General features: G+C 43.5%; 1 protein-coding gene across 1 annotated transcript; it reads right to left on the reverse strand.

Annotated features, from left to right (window-relative positions):
- Positions 1–208: 208 nt before the first annotated feature.
- On the reverse strand, positions 209–10,959 carry COMMD9 (COMM domain containing 9). The gene is made up of 6 exons (XM_030200801.1): positions 10,629–10,959; positions 9,290–9,415; positions 8,243–8,382; positions 7,649–7,683; positions 3,482–3,585; positions 209–2,176 (listed from the first exon to the last, which is right to left on the reverse strand). The coding sequence occupies exons 1-6, from the start codon at positions 10,698–10,700 to the stop codon at positions 2,036–2,038; spliced, it is 618 nt and encodes a 205-aa protein (XP_030056661.1). The 5' UTR covers positions 10,701–10,959; the 3' UTR covers positions 209–2,035.
- Positions 10,960–20,938: the final 9,979 nt, after the last annotated feature.

Consider the following 20,938-nt stretch of genomic DNA (forward strand, 5'->3'; position numbering starts at 1 on the left):
GACGCTCTGTTTTTCTGTGTAGCTCCGCCTCCACCCCTGTGCCTTGTCCCTTTCGCCACTCCTCCTCGCACCTCCAGCGTTGTAATGAAGCTTTCGGTGAGTGTCAGTGCTCCGACCTCGATGTCATCACGTTGTGACGCGAGGGCGGGGCAGACACTCATGGGAAAAAAGCGATCTACACAACTACATCTTCCAGTTTCAGGCGTCCTTCCGGCTTCATTAGAACATTGGAGGTGCATTTTATATATAGAGATGTGAATGAAAAAAAACCCCAAAACCTGTAACTTACAGATGGCACCTTCTGGTGCTCCAGTCTTTTTATTCAATATATTTCAGGTACAAGGTCCTAGACAAGTGCTACTAGAAAAGACCTGGCAGTAGCCAAAGTAAAAATTAATAGAACACATCACCAGAGTCAAACCAGGAAGAGGTGGGAGTGGGGAGGTCAGGCACACTTGCAAACTGGTGTTTCTGTATATGTCCATGGATGTTTTTGAACCTAAAGATTTAGCACCAAATTTCAAAGGGAAAGGCTACAAAAGGACATTTACACCATCTCATGGAAAATAACTGACATAGACTTGAAATATAATTTACGCTTGTTATTCTCCAAGTCCACTCAAAACACACCTCAAGGAACCTCTATCCCCAACCAATGCCAGTCACATACATATTGTGGAAAACCAAGTACACTTTTTGGATAATCAAGGGAGTACAAGTGTCAGCCAGTTTACCCACTGAAATGGCTCTTACACTGTCCTCATACAAATCCTTTGAGTCTGTCACACTCTGTGGAGCTTTGTACAATACCTGCCAAAGTCTTCACAAAGCAGCTCTGTGGGGGGGGGGGGGGGGGGGGGGGGGGGAGGGAAGATGGGGTAAGTTCCTTCGGCTTTTTGCCATAGTGGAAACCTCATCTGTTGTGACTTCCTAGAGTATTGGTGGGCCAGGAGTTACAGAGGTCTGTGAGGTGCTAACACAGACCTAAGAGGCCAACAGAAAAACCCTTTCACACAGTGTCAGACAGATCCGCTAGGAATAAAACAGACTCCTATATGTACATACATATAAGGAATCCATTAAAGTCTGAACCTGGCTTATACCATCCTTCAGTACTGAACTAATAAGTTTTTGTTTTGTTCCAAAATTTTCTATACTTGGCTGTGCTATACAAATTTGGTCCTTAAAACTCCCCCTAAAATCCTAAATATCATAGCTGGTCTGTATGAGCAGATTACTCCAAGAAATGTGCTCTGTCAGCTAATCTTCTGCTTGTGATCTGTTCTTGCCCTTCTCTTCTAAAGCAACACAGTAAAGGCACTTCCATTAACAAAGGAATTCCCGTATTTCAAAGCCAGAGTGACCGACTGCCTCCGTCCCCACCTCCAACTGTTCCTGCTGCTTCTCTCAAGCTGGGCTCCCAGATCTTCAATCTTTCATGAGAAATGCAGACCAAATATTTCAAATTTCAAGTATGTTTGACAGAGTTCGCTCACAGGGAACAGTAACCCATACTGACAGAACCACTCAGATGCTTTTCTTATCATCAGATGCGTGGTGATGGCTCTCCAGGGTCCATCCATTGCTCCAGCATACACCCAGGACTCAGCTCGTGTACTGAGAGTGCAGGACTGCATGGTCTGAAGGGCAGCAGTAGAGCACTGTGGAATCTGCCTCCATTCGCTGGGCTAAGAACCAAGAAACAAAGGCCATAGACACACATCTGTCAGTCCGTAGGTGCTGAGAGGGATGTCTCTGATAAGAATAAATGGATAATGGGCAACACTGCATGACTGCCTCATGTACTATGAAGCAGCCTGGCCAGCTGTGGGTGCTTAATCCCATATTTTCAAGGATTTTTAAAAGAGGACAAGAGCATATCTGCATTCTCCTGCTGGTCATTACACAGAATAAGAGAAAGAAGAGAATCCAGCAACCTGACTGGTTCATTTCATCCTCCCCTTCTCTTCATTCTTAATGCCTTATAATACGGCTGAAAGGGTCTCATCCGTTAACCCTAGGACAGACGCTCCCATCACTTGTTGGCTATAGCAGTAAGCTGTTCGTGTATTCTTCCCAGTCCATCTAACATGATGTCCAGTGTTTCTTTACTCAGCTCCATGGTCATCACAGAAATCACTGGCTCATCCCCACACAGGCTCGCATCTTCCTGGATCTGTGAATGGAGAATGGACATTGGATCAGAAACGGCCCTGCCCCTGATTTAAATCAGGAGCAAGTGTCACACGCCTGGGATCAGAGGCTCCAGAGAAGGCGGCACAATTACACATCATACGGTTTAGAAATTACACTGTGGGGACCTCCATGTTAGCACCTCGATGACACTCATTGAGAGCCTGTTCTTTAACGGCACCTGCTCACCCCGACTGCATTACAGAACACTAGTATAAGCGGCACTGGTGCTCATGGTTACACCAGCCCAAACGCAGCAAGGGCACATGTAATCTACAGTATTTTGTAAGCATGCATGTAAGTGGCAACCCTACCCATGCTCCTCCTCCCCCCCGCCACCACCGTTACCACTTATGTATGTGATGTACACATACCCAAGAAAGGGACAGTGCTCTGTGCACTTCTGCACGCGAGCGGCCTGTAGAACTGTCCTTTACAAGAGTAATTACACGACAGGTCTCTTATCTGTGAAGACCTCGGAGGTGCCTTTTTCTGGCCTATTATAAAAGGCACGTAAGGAGTTAGCGCGTGACTTTCCAGTGGTAGTTCAAGGCATCTATGCGACTTTATACCAGGGAAACGTCACAAAAATCATGGAGACTGCACACTTCTATCACAGGGGTGGGCAACTTTTATACACAGAGGGCCACATGAATGCCAATACTATCCCCCCTAGTGGGCCGCATCTCTCTCCTTCACTTTCCCAGGAGGTCCAGCGTTTCTCACTTTCTCTACCTCCCTCCTCCCCCTTCCAGGGTCTCTAGCATCTCTCTCCTTCCTTCCATTTCCCCCTCCCCGTAAGCTGTTTTAATTCCTTACCTCCCTTGTCCGGCGCTGCACATCTACAATCATATAAGAAACATTGCATGGGCAGCCAGCATGGAGCTTTGAGCATTTCCACATGCTCAAGGCCTACCAGCTCCTGTGCCCTCCAAATTTAATGATTCAAGGGGGTAGAAGCCAGTAAGCCTTGAACATGTGCAGATGTTCAAGGCCCTGTGTCAGCCAGCCATGTAATGCTTCTTATGGCATTTGTAGATTTTCTGCCTTGGAGGAAGGAGGTAAGAAAATAAAACACCTCACAGGTGGGAGAGGCAGGGAAGGAAAATTTTGGGGAGTTGTCATGGCACCTGTGGCTCCCCCCGATCTGATGCCTATACTCCCCATGGTCTCGTGGGCTGCATAAAATTCAGTGGCTGGCTGCCTACTCCTGACCTCAGACAGGAAACAGTGAGATGCTGCATCTATGTTCCCAAGCTTTCAGACAGGAAATGAAGAGACTGCATACCTTCATCTGGAGCAAGCAGGTGGGGACTGCCATTCTGCTGATACTGTCCGAGGAGGTCTTGATGTCCACTCTCCAGTCCATATCTACCAGTCGGGGTAAGGAGACTAAAGAAGTGGAATTATGAATCATATCAGCAGACTGAGAGACTTTGCATCAAGAGAGGAACAGAATACTCATTTTTGGATCTGTAGCTCATCTTTCTCATTAATATTAATGCTGTAAGCTGCCTCAAGCATTAAAGAATAGCAAGTCCCTGTCCCAAAAAGTTTCAGATCTAAGCGGAAACCTAAAAAATATATGCTTAAGGTCACAACGAGAACTGGTAGAGCCGGGGAAATCCAGGTTCAAATTCCACCTGGATTTCCCCGGCTCTAGGGCCACACCTGCTCCTGTACCAGCACTGAGAAGTCAAAGGTGCTGATGTTTGCTTCAAGGCTTAAGATTTGGAGATCATTTGGAGTTCCTGAGGAAGTTTATTCACGAAACCCTGCAGTGTTGGACTCTTAATGACTTGAGGACGGAGACGCTGCTTAGCCTTTGTGTCTAAATTTCACAAGGACGTAGCGGCGGTTGAAGGAAGCAACATATGGAGAAAAGAAAAAAAAAACAGCATACAGTTTTTAAGCAAAAGATAAGTGACGTAGAATGTTAAGCATCTTTTGAATACAGATAATTACAGAGACAATATTAATAAATTTTGCAGTGAGGGTGAGTGGAACTAGGGGTATGAGTTTGACGTGCACATTAGATATTTAATTTTGTTTATAAGAGCACTGTTGTGGTTTTAGAGAAGGTAGCGCATACAAAAAAATTAAAAAACCACGGAGAGGCTCTATGCTTGAGATGCTCAACCACCCCTCGAGATCAATGTACATATGAGTAGAATCTCGTTTATGGGCGAGTGTAGATTCTGAGAGCCCTCCATAATATAGTATAAGCTATGGCATTATATACATTACATTGGATTCAATGAGCAGTCAACCTCTTACCCTCATTTCAGTATCCACATTTTGAGTTTCTGGCTCATTTTTTGGTTGATTGATTTTTGCCAGGATATTAATCATTGGGATTTTTTGTGTTTTATTGGTTTTCCTGTACCAGCACAGGCATCAGCTCATAATTCACAACAACATTGACAGTAAATCTTCAATAGCATCTGTACAGGCTCAAAGCAGGACACAAAATCCACCCATGCATGAGTAGCATTGTTGTCTATGTTAAGAGATTACTTACTGCCCCACTGCAGTCAGTCTGGCCCTAGGTCTCATCCTACTACCTGCTTGATTAATCACTGAATAACTTGTAGTTTAAAACTCTTCTCCTCGCCCTCTTTTCTCAGACTATTCCAGACATCACCTATGATCTGACCACGTCATCAAATCCAGCCTGAACTTCTGAAAACATTTATGGTGTAGAGGAGTAGCCTAGTGGATACAGCAGTGGTCTTGACATCCAAAGGAGGCAGGTTCAAATTCCACTACTGCTGCTTGTGATCTTGGGCAAGTCACTTAACCCTCCACTGCCTCAGGTACAAACTTAGATTGTCAGCCCTCCAGGGACAGGGAAATATCCAGTGTACCTGAATGTAACTCACCTCGAGATATTACTGAAAAAGGTGTGAGAAAAATCCAAACAAATAAATAATAATAAATTATATATATATATATATAAAACTATACTTCTCAACCTAGCCAGTCTAGTTTTCAGGATATCCATAATGAATATACATGAGCTAGATTTGCATGCAATGGACCCCCAATATGCAAAGTTCTCTCATGCATATTCACTGTGGTAATCTTGAAAACCAGACTGAGGCCAGGTGGCTCTGGGAGAGGTTTGAGAAGCACTGATATAGAACAGTGACTGGAAAAGTGGGATTTGGTGTTTTCTGGGTATCGTTGAGAATCAGAAAGCAATGCAGAAGACAAGGGGCCCTTTTATAAAACCACGGGAGGGCTAAAGCGTGGCTACCGCGCACCAAATTGGCACTACCGCCGGGGTAGTGTGTGCATCCGGCGGTAATTCCGAGTTTGGCATGCGCTGAATCCCGCAATAGAAAATATTTTCTACTTTCTACCACAGTGCGTTCTTGGCAGTATTCAGCAGCATGGCCGCATTGGCGTACGCTGCATGATTACCGCGCAGGTAGTACATGGACCCTTACCGCTAGGTCACTGGCTGGCTGTAAGGGCTCAGGCCGTAAACAGACGTGCATTAGTTTTAATTTTTGCGCACGCCCATTTCCAGGCCCATTAAAAAAATGGCCTTTTTCCCAGCCGCAGCAAAAAGTGACCCAGCACGCGCCAGAAAAACGTGCCCACACTACCACAGGCCACTTTTTATGGTGGCTTTGTAAAAGGACCCCTAAGACTCCAAGTGCAGAGCACAGTAAGCTGGTCTAGGTCTTAATCTCAGCTTATTTCTATCACATGGATACCCTGGAGGAAAGGTGAGATCAGAAGACAGAACAGAGACTGTTAAAGTACATAACATAAGTACATAAGTAATGCCATACTGGGAAAAGACCAAGGGTCCATCGAGCCCAGCATCCTGTCCACGACAGCGGCCAATCCAGGCCAAGGGCACCTGGCAAGCTTCCCAAACGTACAAACATTCTATACATGTTATTCCTGGAATTTTGGATTTTTCCAAGTCCGTTTAGTAGCGGTTTATGGACTTGTCCTTTAGGAAACCGTCCAACCCCTTTTTAAACTCTGCTAAGCTAACCGCCTTCACCACTTTCTCCGGCAACGAATTCCAGAGTTTAATTACACGTTGGGTGAAGAAAAATTTTCTCCGATTTGTTTTAAATGTACTACACTGTAGTTTCATCGCATGCCCTCTAGTCCTAATATTTTTGGAAAGCGTGAACAGAAGCTTCACATCCACCTGTTCCACTCCACTCATTATTTTATATACCTCTATCATGTCTCCCCTCAGCCGTCTCTTCTCCAAGCTGTATAGCCCTAGCCTCCTTAGTCTTTCTTCATAGGGAAGTCGTCCCATCCCCGCTATCATTTTAGTCGCCCTTCGCTGCACCTTTTCCAATTCTACTATATCTTTCTTGAGATGCGGCGACCAGAATTGAACACAATACTCAAGGTGCGGTCGCACCATGGAGCGATACAACAGCATTATAACATCCTCACACCTGTTTTTCATACCTTTCCTAATAATACCCAACATTCTATTCGCTTTCTTAGCCGCAGCAGCACACTGAGCAGAAGGTTTCAGTGTGTTATCGACGACGACACCCAGATCCCTTTCTTGGTCCGTAACTCCTAACGTGGAACCTTGCATGACGTAGCTATAATTCGGGTTCTTTTTTCCCACATGCATCACCTTGCACTTGCTCACATTAAACATCATCTGCCATTTAGCCGCCCAGTCTCCCAGTCTCGTAAGGTCCTCTTGTAATTTTTCACAATCCTGTCGTGATTTAACGACTTTGAATAACTTTGTGTCATCAGCAAATTTAATTACCTCGCTAGTTACTCCCATCTCTAAATCATTTATAAATATATTAAAAAGCAGCGGTCCTAGCACGGACCCCTGAGGAACCCCACTAACTACCCTTCTCCATTGTGAATACTGCCCATTTAACCCCACTCTCTGTTTCCTATCCTTCAACCAGTTTTTAATCCACAATAGGACCTTTCCTCCTATCCCATGATCTCCACGTTACACATGAACATGAGGTAGACCTCTTTCAACAGAGAGGAAACTCTGGAATTAGGTTCATAGGATGAGAGTGAAAGGAAGTATACTCTGGCATAATACAGAAAGGGCAGCGGATGCAAAGAGTAGCATCCCAGTGCAGGTGGTGAAGACAAGGACATTGTCTAAATTCAAGAAAGTGTATGACAAGCACAAAGTATCACTGAGGGAATGAAAGGGATTGCAGAGACTCAGAATTCAGTGTGGATGGGCAGTCTGCACAGGCTAGATGGTCTTTATCTGCCCTCGTGTTCTGTATTTTGCAGTTGGTGGCACTCTGGGATCCAGGGCAGGAGAGAGCTGCCGGCTCTCTCGAAATAATGCACTTTTTTTTTTACTGTACATTTCTAATACATTTCTTCACCAATTGCTCACACAAGATTACTTCCTATGCCACAGCACCAATTAATTCATTCTATATCAATCAATTTCCACATAACATTCACTTACTCTGACTCATCTCAGTCTCACTTCTCCAAACAGTGCTGCAAAACCAGAGGGATAAAACAGGCAGTTTAGTCAAAATAACTATTGTGTCCCACTCTTGTACCAAATTATACACTTCAGCATGAGGGTAAATCTGCGTTCTGAGGTTTATACCTTAAATCAGAACCTTACTCTGAAAGAAGCACAGAGTTCCTGTTTCACATGCCCTGATCAGAACTGCAAGACCTGGAAGAGCAGTCAAGTTTAACTTTTCCCTCCTTCATTCAACACCTCACACTACTAAGGCAAACCTGCAAAATGCTTTAATGGTTTAATCAAATTGCAGTACACAAAACAAGGCTCAGGGAGAGAAAATGATCTAACCGAAGTCACAGGGAGTAAGCTGCACAGCCAGCACGTCTTCAGGCCAAGTTCTAATCACTGGCCCGTTCTGTGTCATTTAACATGGCTCACATTGGTCTCTGACCTCAGCTATCAATTATTAATATTCCTGCACTCACGGAGAATGGTTTTGTCTCTGCTAATGAAAGCCGCTGCTTTTCTATACAGTCAGGGCGTAAGAGATATCCGAGAGACAAAAAACACAAGGAGACTTACAGGTTTTCCAGAATGATTTTGGTGAGCAGTTTCTTTAGACTCTGGTGGAAGTTTTCTGGGAAGAGTGAAAGAATATCTTCAGCAGAGGTTAGACCCCTGAACACCACATGCCGGGTGAGCTTGTGCAGTGAGCAGATCAACTGCAGGAACAAAAGCAGGAGATGGATCAATCGAGATGGATAGAAGGGGCCCCCAGCCACAAAGCTTGGTGCCCCAGTGCTTCTCATATCTTCAGCAGATTTCATTCCATACACAGCCACACACACCTTCACTAATCTAAAAAAGTATCTGTGACAGAACATCCAGGCTTGATGCTCAGTATTCACATACACCTGAAAAGACTTAAGCATCACCCCAATCAGGAAAAGTTTTTTTTACCAAGCAGTCCATGAAAAGGAAAACCACAGTAATGTTTTACTTCCATCCATCTCTAGAAACAGATGCTATTGCTGGGCTCCTACAGAATTATCACATGAAAGGAGTAACAAGAGCAGGCCCTGGAAGGGAGCTAGAAGGACCCAATGATGGCTTTTGGAAATAAGAATTTAAAAGGCTATATAGAAACGTCCTCCCACCCATGGCTTGTTGCTTGCTTTGGATACTGATATCCTTCTACAGCAGGGGTGGGCGATCACGGTCCTCGAGCGCCACAACCCAACTGGGTTTTCAAGATTTCCATAATGACTATACATGAGATTGATTTGAACGTACTGCTTCCGTTGTATGCAAATAGATCTCATGCATTATTCATTGTGGAAATCTTGAAAACCCAACTGGATTGTGGTCCTCAATGACAGCGATTACCCATCCCTATTCTATAGCCTGTAGATTACACAAGCTTACCTTAATTATCCTGCTAATCACCTTCACACATATGTCAGATCTGTCATCCTATTTTATTCCCACCCAAAAGCCATCAGTAGCAACATTCCCTCATCTTTGATATGCCCTGGAATTTTCCAATATTTTTGTCTGGCTGGCCTCTTCTCGAGAAGGTGGAACTGAAGCCGTCAATCAACATCATAAACCAATTACAGTGAATCTTACCTGAACTGCCTCTTCTGGTGTGGCCGAGAGGCTGGAACTTGTGCTTTCAATCAACCTGTCCGAGCCAACTGCAGTGCTGGAGAAGCACTCGCTGCACAGCTTTTTAACATCATCCTTGGAGGATGCCTACACATGGGAAGAAGGAAACCACAAGAAAATTTATATACTACTCCCAGAAGAAACTCATGAAGTCAGACCTACTAAAGATACAGTGTTAACTGCTCAGAATTTACTGAGTTACAGCACATCACAAGATCACCTAAATAGGGGAAAATAGCGGTGCCGGGTGTCTTTGGTACCTTAAACATGTCTTCCAGGGCAGCAAACTCCTCAACCATACAAGATAAATACTAAATAAAGCATGTTAATGAAATATCCAGCCTTCAATCAAACTGGATCTTCTGGAACCCATGCATTTCACCTTAAAAGACCTGCCACAGATCCCCACAACAGAACGAGTCAGTAAGACAATTCCGAACTGGTTTGGATCCAGTAATCTGGAGGAAGGGGAGCCAGATGGCAAAAAACTCACAGAAAACCTGCCTGGGCTACCCTTGGAACAACTGTCTCCTTCCAGAGCCACACAGCTCCCAACAACTTGTGCTTGAAGTTTTAAGACACTAAGAATGGTAAGAGAATTCAGGCATCAAATGCACAAATCACTAACAGCCAGTTTGTGTTTGCTTACAAAGCACTTTAGAAATTGATCTTCAAATAGTTTTCTTTAAGAAGTGTGCTACTCTTTTTAATGAGATTTCTATAATCAATCACATTCATTGCTGTGAGAAAGGAGGAGGAGGATACTGCGGGTGAGGGCTGCTATGTGGATTTTCACTGCCCAGCATTTAATACTGATAGTAATAAGTGCATGGGACACTTTTCTACAGAGCACAAACTGTAGTAGCAGAAAATGAGCCCCAATGGCAATGAATTAAATAAATCTTATAAAATGTAAGGTCTTTAGACTTCTCCTAAAAAGAAAATAATTATGTAAGATACTGAAACAAGGCGCAATTTCTTTCCATATTTCCAGCGCTTGAAAGGCAAGCAATGTTTCATAAAGCTTAAATCTCTTAATGTCCTTCAGTGGTGGAAAAACGAAGGGAGAAATATTGTACAATCTTTTATTTCTAATGGAAGCACCAAATTCTAAATGGGATAACAAATATTCTGGGCAATCTCCATTTAAAACACATACGAGAACTCCCGGGTGTAAATACAGAAGATCTCTCCCAAAAGGCTAGCGATAAAAATAAACGTCAATTTGAGGATGCAACTAGCAGAGAACAATACAATCGATAAAAAGGGAGGCGGTAAGCGCTGACACTGTCCCAAATACCTTCAACAAGATCTGCAGAGCAGCAAACTCCTCAGCTCTCGGCACAGCCATCTTCTCCCTGTCACGTGACATCTCAGGTCACAAGGCTCAGATTCAATTCATGTGACCGGGTTCCCTTTGCATGCTGGGAAATGCAGTTCTTAATCTTCGCCGTGACCAAGGAGGTTTACCTTGGCTAGGACAGTCTGGATTTTAGGAAGGGGTTTTCATTTTTTTGTTTGTATTTTCCTTACAAAAACGTTTTAGGAATTGATTTCCAACTTTTTTCTTTAAATGGTGGTACAGTTCTTAATGACATTTCCATCATGGAATGATGATGCTTGTGGGCTTTCAGAAATAGTATTCTTAAAACAGTACTTTTTCATTTTTAAAAACCTTGGGGTGTTGCACTTTATTAACCCTTTAGTGTCCAATGTTCCCGTAATAAGCCATATGGGAACAGATTGATGGGAACATTGGACACTAAAGGGTTTTAATACAAAAAACAGGGCTAAAATGTGCATTATTAGTAAATTGATAGCACTACACAAAACGGGACGTAGTAACTAATAAAGCAGTGGTTCCCAAATCTGGTCCTGGAAGCATCCCAGCCAGGGCTGCCGAGAGACTGGGCCAGGGCCCGGGGCAAGGCTGCCCCCCTCTGTCCGCCTCCGGGCCGGGCCCCCTGCATTGAAATCACAGCGCCTCTCACCTCTGTGTGAAAGCGCTGCAGGCAGGGGCAGATCACCTCCCTTCGGGCTCCTTTCCTTTTCTCCCTGTGTCCCACCCTCGCGGAAGTTACGTCAGACGAGGGCAGGACACAGGGAGGGAAGGAGCCCCGAAGGGAGGCGATCTGCTGCTGCCTGCAGCGCTTTCACATGGAGGTGAGATGCACTGTGATTTCAATGCAGGGGGCCCGGCCCGGTGGCTGACGGTTGACGACGGAGGGCCGGTGGGACTGCGGCACCGGGCCCCCCTTGGAGGCCCGGGCCTGGGGAATTTTGTCCCCCCTGCCCCCCCTCTCGGTGGCCCTAATCCCAGCCAGCCAGGTTTGCAGGATAGCCACAATGAATACTCGTGAGAGAGATTTGTATACAGTGGAGGTAGTGCTTCCAAATATTCATTGTGGCTATCCTGAAAACCTGACTAGCTGGGATTAGGGCCTCCAGAACCAGGTTTGGGAACCACTGGAATAAAGTAAAAACTGGGGGTCTGATGCAGAAAGCAAAAGGTATGGCAGATTTTCACAGCACTTAGATTTACAAAGTTATGTGGAGGCATATTTTCAAAGCATTTAGTCTTACAAAGTTCCATAGTACTATGCTTTGAAAATTAGCCCCATAGTAACCTATTTGTTTCCAGATGCCTGAATCCCTCCTTAACATGAGGCGCCTATAATTATCATTTTGTTTCTGCTCTGTGTGGATATACCCAGACAGAAAGGAGGCAGCAGGACTGGCAAACAGGAAGCACTCCTAAACACTGTTTACTTTACATATATAGAATTAACTCTGATGTCAGAAGCAAGTATTTTATTGCTTTGAAGTGCAAGAATGCAAAAGTTAGTGCTGTGCCATGGCTGGGTTCTAGAGAGAGAAGTGAATGCCTGATCAAGCCAAGTATATCTGTGTTAGATGTGCATTATAAGTAAATGGCAGCACTGTACAAAATAGGACATGTAGGGGTATATTTACTAAGGCACGCTATAGGCACGTTAGCATTTTTAACGCGTGTTAATGGTTGATGCAAGTTAAACGCTAATGCGCCCATAGGAATGTATTGGCATGTTAGCATTTAACGCGCCCTAACTTTAAAGGCACGTTAAAAATGCTAACGAGCCTTAGTAAACATACCCCATAGTAAATAAAGCATATTAACATAGTGGTAGCTTAATAGTGAATAAAGTAAAAACTGGGGTCCAATGCAGAAAGCAACTGCGGGATGAATGTAGGGTGTATTTTCTAAGCACAAAATTAGATTATATGTGAACTCCTTCTCATTGATACTTCAAGCAAAATGATGGCAGTTTAATGTTGAGATTTTACATTTTGCTTTCCAAAAAATGTGTTTGATTTGTGTTACATGTTTGCGATTCTTGGCATTGGCAATGGTCTCCCCTTCTACCCTAGCTTCCAATGCGGGCTCCCTCCACTCTTGGACTTCTAAGGCTGCTCTCATCTGGACCTGCATTCCCCCTCCCATTTTGTATTTCATAGCTCTAGGCAGCTCTGAATGTGGTATTTTCTTGTCACCCTGGCACCAATTGGAATGTAGCAGTCACTAGTGGCACTGGAAGTGATGCCAGGCTACAGCCCCCTCAGCATCATATATACTGGGCCAGCGGTTACCAAACCCGATCCTGGAGGCACCCCAGCCAGTCAGGTTTTCATGATATCCACAATGAATATTGATGAGAGAGATTTGCATGCACTGCCTTCACTGCATGCAAATGTATCTCAAGCATATTTATTGTGGATATCCTGAAAACCTGATGAGACTAGGTGTGCCTCAAGGACTAGGTTGAGAAGCACTGATGTAGAGAAAGGTGAGCGAAGCAAAAACTAGGGGGGGGGGGGGGATTTTTAAAGGCACTTATCTGGGTAAATAGTGATTTGTCTGAGTAAAATAACTTGGATAGAATACACCCAGGTTTCCACAGTATACAAACACACCCAGGTTTCCACAGTATATAAACCCTAATCTGAGAAAAATAGACATTCTTGTTGATGTCTAGATTGAGGAAGGAAAAAAGTGTGTGTACATGGTACTTTCAAAGTTGCCAAGTTACCCAGTTCCAGAAGGGAATTTTAAGACTAGCCCTGGATTTCTAATAATCATATTTCGTTGTAGTATGAGACCTATAGCACTGATTTCAGAGGGTAGAATCTGGGATTACAAATGCTTAAGGATGTAAATTGTTCACAACTCTGTTTTTTTTCCACATATGCACCTATTATTTTGATCCCTGCAGAGCCACTTGCAAAACTTCAGTTGTAAAAGTATATGGCCAGCCCTGCCCATGTGCTTTTCCCTTGCTAATATTCAATGAGAAAGAATACAGGTAGTACTTCTTAAAAATTTGTATAGAGTACATATGCACTAAAAATAGCTGCTTATTTTACAGATAGGCAAATTAACCTTCTACAGTGACTATGTCCTGCTCACATCCAGTTATCTTGTGTGCTAATATCGAATATGCTTAGTAAAATTGAGGGAAGAGAGGAAAGGGATAGCTGGATAGCCAGGGGCTGATCAGAAATGACATTCATTGCTCCTGTGAGGAAGAGAGTTTTAGGAATCACTCCGAAGGCGACACCTGCTGATTGGTTTCTGAATGGCATGCATTCTGAGGGATATCTGATAATTACAACTGGCTAATTGTAAGTAATTGGCTAGACCCATGTCAGTCTAGCTTCAGTCCTGGGTACAGATCAGAGACAGTTCTTGTGTCCCTTCTTGATAATCTGCACAGAAACCATGACAGGGGATGTGCCTCGATACTAGTGTTGCTTGATTTCTCGGCAGCCTTCAACACCGTGGATCATAATATCATGCTTACAAGACTGGCAGAAACAGGTATCAGTGGCACAGTACTTACGTGGTTCAAATCTTATCTGTCAGATAGACAACAATCAGTCACTTAACCCTCCATTGCCCCAGGTACAAATAAGTACCTGTATATAATATGTAAGCCGCATTGAACCTGCTATGAGTGGAAAAGTGCGGGGTACAAATGTAAGAAAAAAAAATAAGAGCACATCATCACCTTGGGCACTGGACTGTCTCCCATTTTATTTAATATCTACCTCAAGCCTCTGGCTGAGCTGCTTCAGTCAGTGGACACAAAATTCTACATCTATGTTGATGATGGGCAACTACTCATGGAACCTGATCTACCCATAGCTCTGAGTAAACTCACTGCCTGCCTAACCGCAACTCAGGAATTCGCAAACAACAACAAACTTTGCCAGAACCCAAATAAAACAGAGATTTTTTGGGTACCAAACACAAGTGGGCATATACCCAACTTCAAAATACCTTTTGGGACGTATGAACTCCCCCTAAAATCACAGGTCAGGAATCTTGCAGTATTGCTAGACTCATCATTCACTCTGGTCCCACAAATTCAAACAACCTTCAAAATTGTCTCTATCATCTACGGCACCTACGAAATCTCTCCATATATTGAAAAGATGAGTCTGACCACAGTGGTTCATGCCTGATAACATCAGGACTAGACTAATGTAAAGCCCTGTACACTGGCCAAACCAAAAAGAGTTTGTATCAGCACTAACTAGTTCAGAATGCTGCAGCATGACTGATAGAAGGCTACAAGTGGCCTAACCACATCACACCCTTCCTGCAAAAGCTACGCTGGCTTACCAGTACCTTACAGGGCTAAATTTAAAACTCTATGTTTGATTTTCAAGGTCCTCAGACAAAATGGACCAGAGTACTTCAAGAATAAGTTAGTCCTTTACACACCTTTAAGACCTCTAAGGTCCTCTCAAGGATCATCACTATCTGTACCTTCATCAAAAGAAATCGAACAATGTGATAACCACCAGTAAGCCTTCTCAGGAATAGCTTCCACGCTCTGGAAGTTACTCCCAGAGGGGCTACATATAACTTGAGACTACCTCTACTTCAGGAAGCAGGTGAAAGCCTGGCTCTTCTCCCAAGCCTTTAATACATAGGGTGACTGACTATACACTCATTCTGCACCTGGACTAGTTTGCTACACACAATGTCACTTAGATCAGTTCCTTATCTCTTGCTTAACTATACAATGAACTTGCCTTGAGTTTAACTAACCATCAAATGATCCCAACTGACTCCATACCATGCACCCTGTTCCTATCATATATCTGCTCTTGGTCCCTCAGCTATATGGTAAGTCGTAGTGTAGAAAATCTTTAGCATCGTATCTATGTCTCTCCATCTAGTCAAACTGATGGAGAGCTTGGTGACCAAACAGCTTACGGAATACATGGACAAGTTCTCAAAATTACATGACTCACAGTCAGGATTCCACCTCCACCATAGTACTGAAACTGTCCTAGTCACTCTCCTGGCCAAATTCAAGCAAGAAATAGCCACAGGTAAACATATACTTCTCCAATTCGACATGTCAAGCGCATTTGACATGGTCAATCACAATATACTACTAAGACTCCTTGGACACTTTAGGATTGATGGAAATATACTTAACTGAATAAAGGGTTTTCTAACCACCAGAACTTACCAAGTAAAATCAAACTCAAATATATCACCACCGTGGAAAGCTACCTGTGGAGCACCTCAAGGATCACCATTATCACCAATGCTCTTCAACATGATGATGATCCCACTGGCAAAGCCCTATCCAACCGAGGCCTCAACCTGTTCATCTATGCAGACGACGTCACAATCTACATTCCCTTCAGTCATGACTTGACAGAAATAACCAATGAAATCAATGACGGCCTGAACATCATGGACTCTTGGGCAAACTCATTCCAACTGAAACTGAACACTGAAAAAACACACTGCCCCATCCTCTCATCTCAACATAACAAGTACAAACCCACAACCATAAACACCCCAGAACACACCCTCCCTACCTCAGACAGCCTAAAAATACTCGGCGTCATAATCGACTGCAACCTTACCCTTGAGAGCCCAGTAAACTCCATAGTAAAGAACATGTTCTATTCAATGTGGAAACTTAAACAAATAAAACCTTTCTTCCCAAAGGAAATTTTTCGAAACCTAATACAATCAATGGTCCTAAGCCATGCAGATTACTGCAGTGGAATCTATGCGGGCTGTAAAGAACAACTCACAAAAAAACTCCAGACCGCCCAAAATACAGCTGCCAGGCTGATATTTGGTAAAACACGCTTCGAAAGTGCCAAACCCCTCCGAGAAAAGCTACACTGGCTCTCAATCAAAGAACGGATCTTTAAAATTTGCACCTTGGTCTACAAAATTATCTACGGCATAGTCCCAGGATACATGACAGACCTTATAGATCTACCAACCAAAAACAGAATTGGATCATCACGATCTTACCTAAACTTACATTTCCCAAATTGCAAAGGACTTAAATACAAAACAGCTTACGCATCCAGCTTCTCCTACATAAGCACACAACTATGGAATGGACTCCCAAAAGCTGTGAAAATAATCCATGACCATCTAAACTTCAGTAAATCACTAAAATCACTCCAGTGGAGGAGCAGTCTAGTGGTTAGGGTGGTGGACTTTGGTCCTGAGGAACTGAGTTCGATTCCCACTTCAGGCACAGGCAGCTCCTTGTGACTCTGGGCAAGTCACTTAACCCTCCATTGCCCCATGTAAGCCGCATTGAGCCTGCCATGAGTGGGAAAGCGCGGGGTACAAATGTAACAAAAAAAAAAAAACCACCCTCTTCAAAAAGGCTTACCCCACCGATACAACGTAAATCCCCACACCCAGCAACACAACATAATCAATGATCGTATTGGACAATATACGCTCTTCATTCCCTTCGACCCTCATGGTGCCTGATACACACCTACCTCATTCGACCACAATATAACCTTGTATTTGTTATCAACCAACTGGCGAACGCCTTTACGGTACTAAGTAACCCACATTGAGCCTGCAAATAGGTGGGAAAATGTGGGGTACAAATGTAACAAATAAATAAAATAAAATGTTTGTTGAATGTTCTAATGCATGCTTATTAAGTGTATGACTACTATTATGCTAACATTGTATTATATCTCTGGTATTTGAATTCCAGTGCTGTTAAATGTGTATATTTTTGATACTGTTTCACAGTAGTTCTATTATTAGGTTTCTACATAGTAACATAGTAGATGACGGCAGAAAAAGACCTGCCCGATCCATCCAGTCTGCCCAACAAGATAAACTCACAAGTGCTACTTTTTGTGTATACTTTACCTTGATTTGTACCTGTCCTTTTCAGGGCACAGACCGTATAAGTCTGCCCAGCACTATCCCCGCCTCCCAACCACCAGTCCCGCCTCCCACCACCGGTTCTGGCACAGACCGTATAAGTCTGCCCAGCACTATCCCCGCCTCCCAACCATCAGTCCCGCCTCCCACCACCGGCTCTGGCACAGACCGTATAAGTCTGCCCAGCACCATCCCCGCCTCCCGCTCTACCACCAAATCTCAGCTAAGCTCCTTAGGATCTATTCCTTCTGAACAGGATTCCTTTATGTTTATCCCATGCATGTTTGAATTCCGTTACTGTTTTCGTTTCCACCACCTCCCGCGGGAGGGCATTCCAAGCATCCACTACTCTCTCCGTGAAAAAATACTTCCTGACATTTTTCATGAGTCTGCCCCCCTTCAATCTCATTTCATGTCCTCTTGTTCTACCGCCTTCGCATCTCCAGAAAAGGTTCGTTTGCAGATTAATACCTTTCAAATACTTGAACATCTGTATCATATCACCCCTGTTTCTCCTTTCCTCCAGAGTATACATGTTTAGTTCAGCAAGTCTCTCCTCATACGTCTTGTAACGCAAATCCCATACCATTCTCGTAGCTTTTCTTTGCAACGCTTCAATTCTTTTTACATCCTTAACAAGATACGGCCTCCAAAACTGAACACAATACTCCAGGTGGGGCCTCACCAATGACTTATATAGGGGCATCAACACCCCCTTTCTTCTGCTGGTCACACCTCTCTCTATACAGCCTAACAACCTTCTAGCTACAGCCACCGCCCTGTCACACTGTTTCGTCACCTTCAAATCCTCAGATACTATCACCCCAAGATCCCTCTCCCCGTCTGTACCTATCAGACTATCCCCGCCTAACACATACGTCTCCTGTGGATTTCTATTCCCTAAGTGCATCACTTTGCATTTGTTCGCATTGAATTTTAATTGCCAAACCTTAGACCATTCTTCTAGCTTCCTCAGATCCTTTTTCATGTTTTCCACTCTCTCCGGGGTGTCCACTCTGTTACAGATCTTAGTATCATCCGCAAATAGGCAAACTTTACCTTCTAACCCTTCGGCAATGTCACTCACAAATATATTGAACAGAATCGGCCCCAGCACCGATCCTTGAGGCACTCCAATACTCACCTTTCCCTCCTCTGAGCGAATTCCATTCACCACCACCCTCTGACGTCTGTCTGTCAACCAGTTCCTAATCCAGTTCACCACTTCGGGTCCTATCTTCAGCCCATCCAGTTTATTTAAGAGCCTCCTGTGGGGAACCATGTCAAAAGCTTTGCTGAAATCTAAGTAGATTACGTCCATAGCTCGTCCCTGATTCAATTCTCCTGCCACCCAATCAATTAGGTTTATATTTACTATTTTTGAGTTTACCTCTTTTATTGTATTTATGTTTATTCTTGATTATTTTACTATTGTTATGCTGTTAACAAAATTATAAGTTTTATGTTAAACTGTACCTACTGTACACCGCCTTGGGTAAATCTCTTCATAAAGGTGGTTAATAAATCCCAATAAAGAAAGAAAGAAAAATTATTAGCTAGAGAGAGAGAGAGAGACACGAATGAATAACTATCACTTTACAAAATCTGACAGCACGCAACAGCTGCCAGTAGAGTGAACCACAGGGAAAAGGAGGGGGGTCCCCCAACAGAGTTGGCATTTCCAGCCTAAGTGGACGAAGGCAGGCATAGCAAATAATTCAAGTGATATTTTCATATATTTGTAAGATATTCTGATCAGTCATATAAACGTTAATGACTGTAACAGCTGATGGAATCCAAAGACCATCCCTGGAAGCAGCAGAGTCATTTTGTCTTGGAGGTTTCATAAGCAGCCACATTTTTTTTTTATTGGTATAAAACAGAGTGAACCTTAAGTCACTTCAGCTGTGACCAGACAATCCCCAGACTGAAGAGCTCATATGCCAACAGATGTCTGAAGAGGTAACTATCATTCTTATACTGATTCCTTTCTTATTCATTCTTATACTGGCATTTTCCCCTTTTCCTTTGCATTTCCAGTTCAATCAGAAGCAGAGTTTGGATCTGGTACTAGGAGTGAAGGATTAGCCTAATGATTAGTGCAGTGAGTGGCCTGAGAACAAGGGGAACAGGGTCTGATTCATACTGCAGTTCTTTGTGACTTTGGGCAAGTCACTTAACCCTCCATTGCCCCAGGTACAGAATAGTACCTGTATATAATGTGTAAACTGCTTTGACTGTAACCACAGAAAGGCAGTATATCAAATCCCATCCCCTTTTTCTTTCATGTGACTACCTGGGGATATTTCCCCCTTTTCATATCCTTCACTTATCACAGGTGTGATTCCTACTGCAGCTCCTTGTGACTCTGGGCAATTTACTTAACCCTCCACTGCCCCAAGTACAAAAAAAAACCAGATTGTGAGCCCAGTAGGGTCAGAGAAAGTACCTGCATAGAGTAATTATAAACTGCTTTGGTTGTACCAGAGAAAAGTGGTATATTAATTTTCTTTGTGCCCTTTTACCTTTCTGAGAAATTATGGATGTCAAACTGCCGAGAAATTGTTCAATATTTATTTATTTTACCTGACTATTATCTAGGTGAAGTATAATAAAAACATACACAATATAACAACACAAAAACAAGACTACAAATGCACTGAGATGCCCATCCCAATCAATCAAAATGCTGAACTGCCCTAGAATAATCTCAACAATCATGAAAAGCCTGTGAAAAATGATACGTCTTCAATTGTTTTTTAAATTGAGAAAACTCTGATAATTGGCACAAGTGTTCTGGCAGCTGATTCCATAAAAAGGGACCTAGGGCAGAAAATGCAGCATCCCTTGTCTCTGCATAATTTGCTTTAGATAAGTGTACAGTGGATACCAATCTAATTCCTCTGAGTGCAATATGCCCCAGATTACCAGGGGAGGCATGTTTTACTGTTCCATCATAACTCCATCCCTCATTATATCATAGTAACAGAGCAAATTATGGCAGGTAACAACTGATCCAGCCTGCGCAGGGCTCCCTCTTTGGTTCTGCACTGAGCAGCATTAAACTGTAGAATGCCTCTGAATATTTGCTCTGATCACCATGGCCCTCTCTGGGTAAGGAAATTATACAGTCATTGCCGACATTCAGGGCTGGTGCCTGAATAGTGTTCTGGACAAGTGGGGCCACCTATGTATCAGTCCTAACTTGCCTGGATAGTTGGACACAACTGAATATCATCCAGACCCAGAGAATTCCAGCGGCTATAAATCTCCTGGATATTCTGTGCTGGTACCAAGATTAGGCTCAACACTGACTATTGGGGACTATTGGTAGATGTATGTTATTAAGTCCCTGTAGAGTCAGCTTAACCACTAGACCAGTGGTT

The sequence above is a fragment of the Microcaecilia unicolor genome, chromosome 4 (assembly GCF_901765095.1).
Source record: "Microcaecilia unicolor chromosome 4, aMicUni1.1, whole genome shotgun sequence".
Taxonomy (NCBI): domain Eukaryota; kingdom Metazoa; phylum Chordata; class Amphibia; order Gymnophiona; family Siphonopidae; genus Microcaecilia; species Microcaecilia unicolor.

Excerpts from the sequence above, each read along its gene's own strand:
- COMMD9 (XM_030200801.1), bottom strand. The coding sequence starts at position 10,700 with ATGTCACGTGACAGGGAGAAGATGGCTGTGCCGAGAGCTGAGGAGTTT. Across the intron at positions 9,416-10,628 it reads CTCTGCAGATCTTGTTGAAG|GCATCCTCCAAGGATGATGT; the intron begins GTATTTGGGACA and ends TCCCATGTGTAG. Across the intron at positions 2,177-3,481 it reads CCTGCTTGCTCCAGATGAAG|ATCCAGGAAGATGCGAGCCT; the intron begins GTATGCAGTCTC and ends CTCCATTCACAG.